The 12,783-nt window shown below is 42.7% G+C and overlaps 1 protein-coding gene across 2 annotated transcripts in view; it reads left to right on the top strand.

Moving 5' to 3' along the window:
* LOC112233491 (endoglin) overlaps positions 1-12,783 on the top strand; it is a 44,463-nt gene that overhangs the window by 17,021 nt on the left and 14,659 nt on the right. The window contains exon 3 of one of the 2 annotated variants that reach the window (XM_024401164.2): positions 4,706-4,854. In XM_024401164.2, coding sequence (XP_024256932.1) covers positions 4,706-4,854 — 149 coding nt within the window. Of the gene's footprint in view, positions 1-4,681; positions 4,855-12,783 lie in introns of both variants that reach the window. The other variant, XM_024401163.2, reaches the window with a different exon arrangement.

Here is a 12,783-nt window from a genome sequence, read left to right as displayed (position 1 = left end):
AGACACAGACAGGAAAATAAAGTACAAGGGAGGAGGAGAGGTATGAATGGCAGATTCAGCAACATGGCCAGACACGTTTCAAGCCAAGGACTTCCATACTCAGATAAACACTGTGATACAACACTGTGAAGCATGAGGCTCATCATCATTTCCTATACATCCTCTATCATCTAGAATCATTATGATGGATTCCTTCAAAATCCCCCTGACTCCCCCTCACATCTATATGGGAATCACCACCATCGTGGAAAAGAAAATTGGAGGCGCTGCTGATAAAAATAGATAAAGACAGAGGAGGAATGGAACGGCGCTTCTCTATAGCTCATTTAACAGCAAACCGCTTAATGAGGCAGTTGGCATTTCCGGGTCAGGCAGAGGGGTCAGTGTGACTATGGTTTATATCCTTAGTGATCGGTAAATAGGATTAGGGGAGTATCGGTGTGTGCGTCTCTGTGTGTGTGTGTCTGTGTGTGTGCTTTGCAGACACCAGGGGGTGATTTACGCAAAGTAGTCTGCCCCTGCCGACGCAGTCACAGGCTGTTGACTCTGTCACAGTGGAATGAGACGGTGCTTCTTTATGGGAGGTAATCTGTCTGTTGAGTGGACATTAAAGCACAGGGGCAGAATAACAGGAAGCCGGTACTTGACCAGAGCAGAAGAAGAGGGATGATGAGAAAATACAGGGAGGATCTCTCACTGCACAGTGGGGAAAGAAATAAAGAGTTAATTAACGAAAAGATGAGAGGCTTGAAAGAAAGAGCTGTTTGTGTGGTGGGCATTGGCTTGACTTTACTCATACCCCTTCTCTCTCTCCCTTCCCTCCCTCCATCCCTTCCCCTCGTGGTGACGACAATGTCCTCTGCCAGGGCTCTCTGTCATCATCAGGCCAGCCGTCTAAACAGGGCATTTCCTGTTGCCCTCACAAAAGTTGTTGTTTCCTGTTCACCCCCACACCCCCCTTCCCCTCTCTGTCTCTTTATCCTTCCATGGCGCTCATCAACCATCAACCCCTCCCCCAAATGCTTTGCACCTTGTAGCTACAGTAGATACGGAAAATCCTGAGTCTTCAGACGTGGGCCCGTATTCAAGAGTCTTGGTATGAGTGCTGATATAGGATTCGTTCTGCCAGTTAGATCATAATTAGATTCTAGTTAGATTCTGCCAGTTCATCATAATGAATAAGGTTATATGGACAGGGTGACCTGATCTTTGATCAGCACTGCTACTCTGTTATGATTTGTGCATAGAAATGGACCCTGGAACTGAGAAGCTATGATTGTCTCTTAGGTGTTCATAACAGTTTTGATCTTTTGTAATAACTTCTCAGATGAAACTATTATACCGGTCTAAATAAGAGAATGTAACGAGCTGAAAATTCAGTTTTCCCAAAGAGGGTTGTCCTCTGCGCAGTAGTATGAAGTACTTAAGTAAAAAATACTTTAAAGTTAACTTTTTATATTTCTAACTTTTACATTTACTCCACTACATTCCTAAAGAAAATAATGTACTTTTTACTCTATACTGTACATTTTCCCTGACACCCAAAAGTACATTTCGAATGCTTAGCAGGACATGAAAATGTTTCAATTAATACACTTATCAAGAGAACATCCCTGGTCATCCCTACTGACTCTGATCTGGCGGACTCACTAAACACAAATTCTTAGTTTGTAAATTATATCTGAGTGTTGGAGTGTGCCCCTGGCTATCCGTAAATAGATAAACAAGAACATGATGCCGTCTGGTTTGCTTAATATAAGGAATGTGAACAAATACTTTTAGACTTTTACTCAAGTAGTATTTTACTGGGTGACTTTCACTTTTACTTGATTCATTTTCTATTAAGGTATCTTAGTATGACAATTAGGTACTTTTTCCACCACTGCCTCTGTGCTCAATAATATCATCCCTTTCCATAAATGGGTGTCAGTGGTGATATTGTATTCCGTTTAGATGCATGTCTACTGATTGGGATTCAAACTCTCAGACCAGGGTTGTCTCTGTATCAGTCCTATGACACTATCTGAGTCACATCCTATAGGGTCAGGAGACAGACAGTCTGAGGTGGGGGGCATCAGGGCCCCAATCAGATTTCCCATCTCTCACTAGGCTGGGCGGGACTTGGTCCTAGTGCTGACTGTTGATTGGGTAGGACACAGCCCCTGACCCTGCTCTTCCTGAAGAAGGAGGCGGTTCACTGGTGGGCAATATTTATTGAGCACCAACAGGATACTCCCCCAGGGGACAAAGTAAAAGGAATAAAAAGAGCAAATACATTATTTCAATGGTTCCCTTCATCTTCTGCCCTGACACACACAGCCTCACATGCAATAAATCAGCTGCCCTTGTGTCTGTGTGACAGAGAGCAGAGGTTGGGGAGGAAACTCCCTGCGGTGCAGTGTGGTGCAGTCAGGGAGTGAGGGATAGTAGGGAGGAGACGAGTGGACTTGATTTAATGTTGCCCATGTAGCCGTGAGGTCCCAGATAAACTTGACCTATCAGCCGTGCCGATCAGACCGGTAGCCCCTCCCACCCATTTAGCATCCATACTTCTTACTTTATCTCCTGATTAGAAAACACGGCAGCACTGCTTCCAAATGCCCCGCCATGCAACCCTCCTCCACTCCCATAGACAGTCACTGAAGCAGGAGTGATGGAGTGCATGTGGAGGAACCAGAGATGAATAGAGCAGGAAAGCAACACCCTCCATAGGCTAGTCTAGGCTGTAGCCAAGAGGGTGATTTAATATGCGTTTCAGATCATGCATTATATTGCTGGTCTACCGAGCTCTTTGTATGTTGCCTATAATGTGTATGAATATATCTTACTAATGATATAATGTGTTTTAATGTATTTATTGTTGATGCATAAAACATTTCAAAGAAATTCATAATGCATTATTCATATGGTCATAATAGAGGGTGTTAGCGCTACCAGCTCTCCTTGGTTTTCTCTCTTTATTGTACCTATGTTCTTGTACCTAATGCATTTCACATCGGCAGTTATTTTTATGCAGGGTTGCAAAACTATAAGTAATTTAACATATTGTCCATGAGTTTCTAGTAGATAGACCATATTGTTCAAGAGAAAATAGCTTAATTTAATCAACAATTTCAATTACCTTTGCAACTCGTCCAACTATTGACTTTTTTCACAACTGCCACCAGTTTGACACAAAAACATTGACCACAAATACATACTGTCATAGTAAAGTAAGGCAAAAGTGAACATATCGTTTCCCACGAATGATGCAACGCCCCCTTGGGCCAATCAGTGTACTTTTGTAAATGCCAGATCTCTATGGCTAGAAGCATCATTCAACCAAGTTTCGTCAAAATCGGCCAGTGGTGGGCCTCCCGGGTGGCGCAAGGCACTGTTTTGCAGCGTTAGCTGTGCCACCAGAGACTCTGGGTTCGCGCCCAGGCTCTGTCGCAGCCGTCCGCGACACACAATTGGCCTAGCGTCGTCCGGGTTAGAGAGGGCTTGGCCGGTAGGGATATCCTTGTCTCATCACGCACCAGCGACTCCTGTGGCAGGCCGGGCACAGTGCACGCTAACCAAGGTTGCCAGGTGCACAGTGTTTCCTCTGACACATTGGTGGGGCTGGCTTCCGGGTTGGATGCGCGCTGTGTTAAGAAGCAGTTGCCAAGGTTGCCAGGTGCACAGTGTTTCCTCTGACACATTGGTGCGGCTGGCTTCTGGGTTGGATGCTGTGTTAAGAAGCAGTGAGGTTGGGTTGTGTTTCGGAGGACGCATGGCTTTCGACCTTCGTCTCTCCCGAGCCCGTACGGGAGTTGTAGCGATAAGATAGTAGCTACTAACAATTGGATACCAAGAAATTGGGGAGAAAAGGTGGTAAAATAAATAAAATAAAATAAATAAAAAAATCGGGCCTGTGGTGTTTGAGATATTGCGTGGGTTTGCTGGATATCCCTGAGCATACAGTATGCCACGTTTCATCACTCTGAGTCAAACAGATCAAGAGATAGTGCGGTAAATATGAATGTTCTTGCATATGCATATGTTGAGTATTGACAGTGTTTGCAACATGTGTACCATATTTTTTACAATACGAATGTCCTTGACTGATTTAGAGGCATTTATCTTCCAGCCACATGAATGTTTATTGGTAAATAGCGGCCATGTTTTTTTAGGTACTAGATTGGAAAATATTATTTGAGAGAACTTTGTCCATAGACGCCACATATCAAGTTTCGTGCCGACCGGTCATTCGCTGCCAGAAGAGTAGCGTTTTAAGTGTTTTTCACACAATTTTAAATGGTGGAAAATCCATCATGGCGTGTCCCTAGGCAAATTGGTTCCTTGTGAGGAGAGCGACCTATGTACCGAATTTCATGACTAGGTCAAACAGGGTGAGGGCCGTGACCTTTCAAAATTTGCATTTTCAATCTCTTTTTATAGCACCACCATCTGGCAAATCAGTGTAATTTTGTTACTTGAACGCTTCCAGCTATATACCCTCCTTTTTGAAACCCTATTCGTAAGAATAGGCCTGTTTTACACGTTTAAACATGGCATTTAAGGCTCTAGCCACTTGCCAGGTCATCATTGGCCACAATTGTAAATAAGAATTTGTTCTTAACAGATGTGCCTGGTTAAATAAAGGTTAAATAAAATGTATTGTCCTAGAATGTGTGACCTCTCTACTTTGCTTATCCAGGTTTGCCCCTTGTCTCTCCCCCAGCATCCCAGCAGACATGTGAGCCAGTGAAGGTTCCTGACAACCAGAATGCCTGGATCAGGGTGAGGGAGATGCCAACAGGCTGCTGGACCAGCTACACCACTAAGGACAATAAAGAGGTGCACATCCTCAGCCTGCACTTCCTTCCTGGGGTAAGGCAATCTACATACTGTATGTATGTACTGAACTACTGTGGAAACCCTCCACTAGAATTAGATGCATCCAGTACACTCATTCTGAATAGTCCAGTACATTGAAAACACAGGTTGATTGATACCAGATGAGCATTAACACACTAGGCTAGTTTACACAAGAAATTGATGTCAGATAAATTAGCTAGTTTTCCCATGTGGCTGAGAATCAACATGACCGACACCACCTCTGCTCAGCCTGATAAGTACAAACACATGCCAGACATAACATGGAGCCAGGGTCTCCCCTGAGGTGACTGGGGTGCCTTACACTACACAAAGCAGGGTGAAAACACACAACCTCATCCAACAGCCTGCATGGGGAATGGGGCCAAGTGTGTAGAATACAGGTTGATTTCAAAGTTGTACCCCAAATTGCATAACAATATGTAATTCCAATTATAGCCAACTGTCCCAAGACCAGTGCTTCGGAGGAATGTAATCCTACACTGCTATTTCACCCCAGACTTAATTTTCATTCTTTGACAGTGTCTGGTCAGCACGTATTCATAATTTCTTATCTATGATCTCTCTCTATCACACACAAACACTTTCTCTCATCTCATTGACTGTTTGTCCCTCTTGAGATGCCGTAGCCAGTACACTTCCTCAAAATAGTTTGAATTACTCTAAGATTACTCAAGAAATCTGTATTTAATTTTGACGTTTTTGCTGAGTTCTTAGTTGAGCAATTTTGCATCTAACTAAGATGTTTGGTAGAATATTTCTCAAGTGAAAGTCTGTCGTTAAATGACAACTTAATTGAAGAATCCCTACTGTTGACCAATTACCGATGAATGGGCGTAGACATCGGCTACCGAACTTCGACAAGCCTCAAGAAAAAAAATTCTGTGCTCGAACAGCTGGAAAAATCCTGCTGAATGCTGTCGAACACCAAAACAAATCAAAAAATGTTGTCATAATATACACTGAAGATACAAAACATTAGAAACACCTGCTCTTTTCATGTCATAGACTGACTACGTGAATCCAGCTATGATCCCTTATTGATGTCACCTGTTAAATCCACTTCAATCAGTATAAATAAAGGGGAGGAGACAAGTTAAAGAAAGATTTTTAAGCCATAAGACAATTTAGACAGGATTGTGTTTGTGTGCCATTCAGTTCATGTATGGGTATGATAAAATATTGAAGTGCCTTTGAACGGGGTATGGTAGTAGGTGCCAGGCACACCGGTTTCAGTGTGTTAAGAACTGCATCGCTGCTGGGTTGTTCACGCTCAACAGTTTCCCAAAGGACATCCAGCCAAGTTGACACAACTGTGGAAAGCATTGGAGTCACCCGGGCCAGCATCCTTATGGAACACATTTGACACTTTGTAGCGTCCATGTCCTGACGAATTGAGACTGTTCTGAGGGCAAACTCAATATTAGGAAGTTATTCCTAATGTTTTGTACACTCAGTCTATGTGCGAACTGTTTCGACTGGGGCTGCCCAGTTGGAAGCTTTAGACTACGCTGTGTGTGTGTGTGTGTGTGGTGGCAGCTAACCTCCCTGACAGCTACTCTAGCAAAGGTGAGATAAATGCGTACACAACAAACCCCTTTCCAAACATATTCTTTGCTGGGTCTTTGGCCCATTTATTAGCAGCAAAGATAAAACATTTCATACCGGCAGATGTCAGTGCAGTAGTTTCCATAGTTCATAGTGAATGTGCAAAGAATACAGGCCTATAGACATCAAACCAAATCAGAATGAGCATCTGTACTTTTCACAAAACCAATAAACTGTATGTGTCTGTCCTTCCATTATACAGACTAATTGGTCAGAAGTGGGGTAGAAGAGGCCATCCAGACATGCAAGGTATCTGTTAAACATGGCAAGAATACAGGCCTATTAAATCAAACAAACAAAAACAGGATGAGCATCTGTAAGCTTCAACAATCAGCATACCATCTTGATAGCAGAATACAGTAGCAAAATGCTCCCAAAAAGCTGAGCTTTGTAGAGATACACATTTGAAGAAACGCAAAAAAACGTATATGGTCAAACAGTGTAGATGACAGCTTGCTTAACTTCTCACTCAGGCAATTCTTGCGTTTGCTCAGTTGCTCCACAAAACTTCTTCCAGACGTCAGTCAACTTGTATACTTCAAGTTGGTACTGAAATAATTTGTGATTGGACAAGATAACACCTCCTGAATTGAGGTTTAGTTTGGGGTTTTGCAGAGCATTACAGTGCTCACCTACCTGCATGCACTCCACACAGACAAAAAATAATTCCCTCCATCCTAAACAAGAGTTCACATGACCCCTCCCCCCCCGCTCTCATCATCACCCATCATCACCCCTGAACACCCCTCACCCCCTGCCAGGATACAACCCTGACCATTCCTCAATGTCCACTAGGCACTGTAAACAACTATGATGGAATATTAGGCCCCCTAAAGAGGAGAGGTGGTGACAAAGGTGTTTGTGGAAAGGGAGGGGTCATATAGGAAGTGTGGCTGCCTGGCGGCCTGTGTATGGGTTCAGCCTTGGAGGGGGATGGAGGGATAGAGGACGGAGGGAAGAGGGGGTGGAAGGCAGGAGGGCTGGACATGTCCCATTCAGGCACGAGTGTGAGGGCCTTGGCTCACAGCCGAGACTGGACCGTCGGAGCCGGCTCGGGTTAGGGGAGAGAGACAAAGAGTAACGGGAAGCTATTATGCACCAGCAAAAGCCTTTAAAAAAGTTGCTCTCAAGAAGCTCTCTCTCTCTCTCTCTCTCAAAAAAGGAAAACAATTGTATCTGGAAAGCACAGGAACAAAAATAGCAAGGGCGAGTGACCAGGGACGGCAATGTGCATTGTTCAAACTAATAAAGTGAAGCGAGAGAGTGATGGAGAAAGTTAGAATAAGGGAGGACAGTTCTTTAGTAAAGGCCATTGATTTTTGGTTTAAAGTGAAATTAATGTTTCCCAACTGATTTGCAAGACTAAATCCTGTTGACTCATATTAGTCACAGACACATCCTTGACTCTATTGACTCAAACTGAGTGAATCAGTTGCCCATATCAGACTGGTAAACTGTCAAATAACAGGAAAATTAGTCACACATTTACTGTATATTGTGTGCTTTTCAAGAACTCACCCATTATTTAACAATATGATTAGCAAACAGGATAAGAACTCACCTAAGACCCTACTATGTTTAATCAACCCTACTATGTTTAATCAACCCTACTATGTTTAATCAACCCTACTATGTTCAATCAACCCTACTATGTTCAATCAACCCTACTATGTTTAATCAACCCTACTATGTTTAATCAACCCTACTATGTTCAATCAACCCTACTATGTTTAATCAACCCTACTATGTTTAATCAAACCTACTATTTTTAATCAATCCTACTATGTTTAATCAACCCTACTATGTTTAATCAACCCTACTATGTTTAATCAACCCTACTATGTTCAATCAACCCTACTATGTTTAATCAACCCTACTATTTTTAATCAATCCTACTATGTTTAATCAACCCTACTATGTTTAATCAACCCTACTATGTTTAATCGAACAGGAAGTGTATAGTCTAGTTGTCAGAGAAGTACTTAGTCTTCTAAGCTATGGACACTTCACTTGTTGAGGCAACTAGAGGTCAATTTATATCATGAATCCCAAGAAGAAAGAAGACATGTATCTCTCAGCTGACTGATTATTGAGTTATTCTTCAGGGAGTTTTGATGATAAACATTTTCGGACACTGCTAAAAAAGACTATGCAAGCAGTGTGATTTAATGATAGACAGTTGGGAGGGAAACTAATCATTTTTTTCAGACGTATTACCAGACTCATTGTCCCTACTAGTATCTCACACACACACACACACACACACACACACACACACACACACACACACACACACACACACACACACACACACACACACACACACACACACACACACACGTCACCCGTGATACAAAGTCAGTGTTCGACGTCCATACATGTTCGACGTCGGGAGACGATGTTGAAACCGGCCACTAGCGGCGACAGTGAGCGCTGTTACCTTAAAGCAGTGGTGTAAAGTACTTAAGTAAAAATACTTTGAAGTACTACTTAAGTTGTTTTTTTGGGGTATCTCTACTTTACTGTTTAGATTTTTGACAACTTTTACTTGTACTTCACCACATTCTTAAAGTAAATAATGTACTTTTTACTACATACATTTTCCCTGACACCCAAAAGTAATCGTTACATTTTGACAGGAAAATGGTCGAATTCACACACTTATCAAGAGAACGTCCCTGGTCATCCCTACTGCTTCTGATCTGGCGGACTCACTCACTAACACAAATGCTTCGTTTGTAAGTGGTGTCTGAGTGTTGGAGTGTGCCCCTGGCTATCTGTAATTAAATAAAAAACAAGAAAACCATATTGTCTGGTTTGCGTTATATAAGGAATTTGAAATGGTTTATACTTGTACTTTTACTTTTGATACCTAAGTACATTTTAGCAATTCCATTTGCTTTTGATACTTAAGCACATTTAAAACCCAATACTTTTAGACTTTTACTCAAGTAGTATTTTACTGGGTGACTTTTTCTTGCGTCATTTTCTATTAATGTACCTTTACTTTTACTCAAGTATGATAATTGAGTACTTTTTTCTACCTGCCATCTTTGTGGGCAAAGATGGCAGGTAGTCATAAGCATCTGCCTCAGGTGCCAAAGGTTGCATGTTCAAATCCAGCAATGAAAAGATGATTTTTGTTTTAAGCCTATCCCAAAACTTAACCCTTATCTTAACCATCAGCTATAATGTCTAACCTTAAGATTTTGGAGTTAATGCCTAAACTTAAAGGAAAATTCCACCCCAAAACTATTTTTGGTATTTGGGGTGGCAGGTAGCCTAGTGGTTAGAGCATTGGACTAGTAACCGAAAGGTTGCAAGAGCAAATCCCCGAGCTGACAAGGTAAAAATCTTTTGTTCTGCCCCTGAACAAGGAAGTTAACCCAGTGTTCCTAGGCTGTCATTGTAAATAAGAATTTGTTCTTAACTGACTTGCCTAGTTAACTAAAGGTAAAATAAAAATACATTTGTCCATTATTGACATTATTGACAGTCCCAAAATGTGATGTTTTTTGTATTTTGAAAGTTACATATCTTGAAAACTTGATTGCTAACAAGCAACACATTCTAGGAATATGTCAACAATCAAGTTTTCAAGATATGTAACTTTCAAAATTCAACAATGGAGTAATGAAACAAATAACCAAAAATAATTGTTTTTGGGTGGAGTTTTCCTTTAACCCTTACCTTAAAACCTTTGAATTAATGCCTCAACTTAAAACCTAAAATTCTTTGAAAGCATCTACCTCTGGTGCCAAAGGTTGCATGTTCAAATTCAGCAATAGAAGGTTGATTTTGAGATTTTTGTTTTGAGCCAAACCCAAACCTTAACCCTAACCTGCCTGGCATTTCAAATGGCCTGTTGACAGCAGGTATTGTGGTGTGTTGTCTGTGTGTCTATGTGTGTTGAACATGGCCCTTGCAGAGGCCTTGTGTATTATCCCCGTGGTAGGCCTCAGACAATACACTGGTGGTCTCCTCCGACCAGCTCCAAACATCAGGGGTCCGATTATTTCATGTCGGCCCCTCGCCTCAGCCCAGCGTGTCCCTCTCGGAATGCATGCTGTCAGCAGCAGGCAGCAGACAATCAATTTAATAAGAGCGAGCAGATACGAACAAAAGGCACTGTGTTCCTCAGCACACTCATCCACACAAAGAAAAAAGGCCAGCAGCAAAGAAAATCCAGCTCCAAAACAAGCAAGAGATTAGAGATGATTTTTTTGAGAACCGCCACGTCAGGATAACATATAAATAGTTAATTCCCCAAAAGCACCTCTTCAGAACTGTGTTTTAGAGGTATTTAAGTACTTTCCTCCACTTCAGTATTCACAACCGCAAACCTTTTACCTTCCTTTCCTCCCTACTGATATACAAAGAAAGTAAATGCCAATTCATTTATGGTAATGCATTGGCAAGTTCAAAACAGAATATAAATATCCTGTCTTCCTCATCTCTATCTTTGTAAACTTCACTAGCTTATAACGCATTCTTGACTGGTCAATATTGCAAGAACATATTTGACTCACCGGAAGTTGAAGCCCAACACTGTTCACCTGTTGTCTACTGGTCTGCTGGTCACAGATACCTTTAAAAACATGTAGAGGTGTGGATCAGAAAACCAGTTAGTATCTGGTGTGACCACCATTTGCATCATTCAGTGCGACACATCTCCTTCGCATAGAGTTGATCAGGCTGTTGATTGTGGCCCGGTGGAATGTTGTCCCACTCCTCTTCAATGGCTATGCAAAGTTACTGCTCAATGGTTAGTATGTCTGGTGAGAATGCAGAACATGGAAGAACTGGGACATTTTCAGTTTCCAGGAATTGTGTACAGATCCTTGAGACATGGGGCTGTGCATTGTCAATTTGAAACATGAGGTGATAGCGGCGGATGAATGGCACGACAATGGGCCTCAGGATCTCGTCACGGTATCTCTGTTTATTCAAATTGCCATTGATAAAATGCAAGAGCACACTTCTCCAGCGTGCCAGTGGCCATTGAAGGTAAGCATTTGCCCACTGAAGTCGGTTACGCCGCTGAACTGCATTCAGGTCAAGACCCTGGTGAGGATGACAAGCACGCAGATGAGCTTCGCTGAGACGATTTCTGACAGTTCTGACAGAAATTCTTTAGTTGTGCAAAACCACAGTTTCATCAGCTGTCTGGGTGGCTGGTCTCAGACGATCCCGCAGGTGAAAAAGCCGGATGTGGAGGTCCTGGGCTGGCGTGGTTACATGGGGTCTGCGGTTGTGAGTCCAGTTGGACGTACTGCCAGATTCTCTAAAACGATGTTGGAGGTGGCATATGGCCGTTTATTGTCCCCAGCACAAGGTGCACCTGTGTAATGACCATGCTGTTTAATCAGCTTCTTGATATGCCACACGTGTCAGGTGAATGGATTATCTTGGCAAAGAAGAAATGCTCACTAACAGGGATGTAAAAAAAAATGTGCACACAACATTTAAGAGAAATAAGCTTTTTGTGTGTATGGACAATTATGAAAAACACTTCAAATGTTACATTTATATTTTTGTTCAGTGTAGAATATGCCTCTCTGACCCTCTGTAAAGCTGGCTTCCAGCCTGCTGAATCCTGTAGCTGCCTAGTGGAGCTTTTCTTTGTGAGCTAAGCATGTGTCGGGGCCACTGCCACTCAGAAAGAGGCTATTTAATCTCCTCCAGGACCTCTGAAGCAGATAGTGTGCACTACAGGAGGGCATCCATGTACATCCTGTCCTCTCTCTGTCAGGGTTGGGAGTCCACTGTATGGGGCCGGCCAGGTGGACATGTTGACTCTGCTGTCACTGGAGAGGGGAGAAGAGATTAGTGGAGTGGATATGGCTAAGCTTCTCACCTCTACTTCTCCTGGTACCCCAAGCCTCTCACCTCCACTTCTCCTGGTAACCCAAGCCTCTCAACTCCACTCTTCCTGGTACCCCAAGCCTCTCACCTCCACTTCTCCTGGTACCCCAAGCCTCTCACCTCCACTTCTCCTGGCACCCCAAGCCTCACAGCAGGAACTGATGCTGTACTGGGATCACTGGTGTTGGAATGGTGTTGGATTGGATTCACTGGTGTTTGGCTGGTGTTGGATTGGATTCACTGATGTTGGATTGGTTCCATGAGCTGGTTCTGCTAGTGTTGTGCTGGTTTGACTGTAGTATTGGACAGGTGTTGCTATAGCCTGTCCCTCTACTACAGACTCCTTGGAGCTTCAGTCAGAACTGTCTGTCTGCCAACACCTGCCACTTGGGTGAATATGTTACATTTCCATATTGCGCCATAATTACGCAGTGATTTATCGTAGATAAC

This window comes from Oncorhynchus tshawytscha, linkage group LG33, assembly GCF_018296145.1.
Source record: "Oncorhynchus tshawytscha isolate Ot180627B linkage group LG33, Otsh_v2.0, whole genome shotgun sequence".
Taxonomy (NCBI): domain Eukaryota; kingdom Metazoa; phylum Chordata; class Actinopteri; order Salmoniformes; family Salmonidae; genus Oncorhynchus; species Oncorhynchus tshawytscha.
Note: the sequence above shows the minus strand (reverse complement) of the source record. Positions and strands in the feature narration are given on the sequence as shown.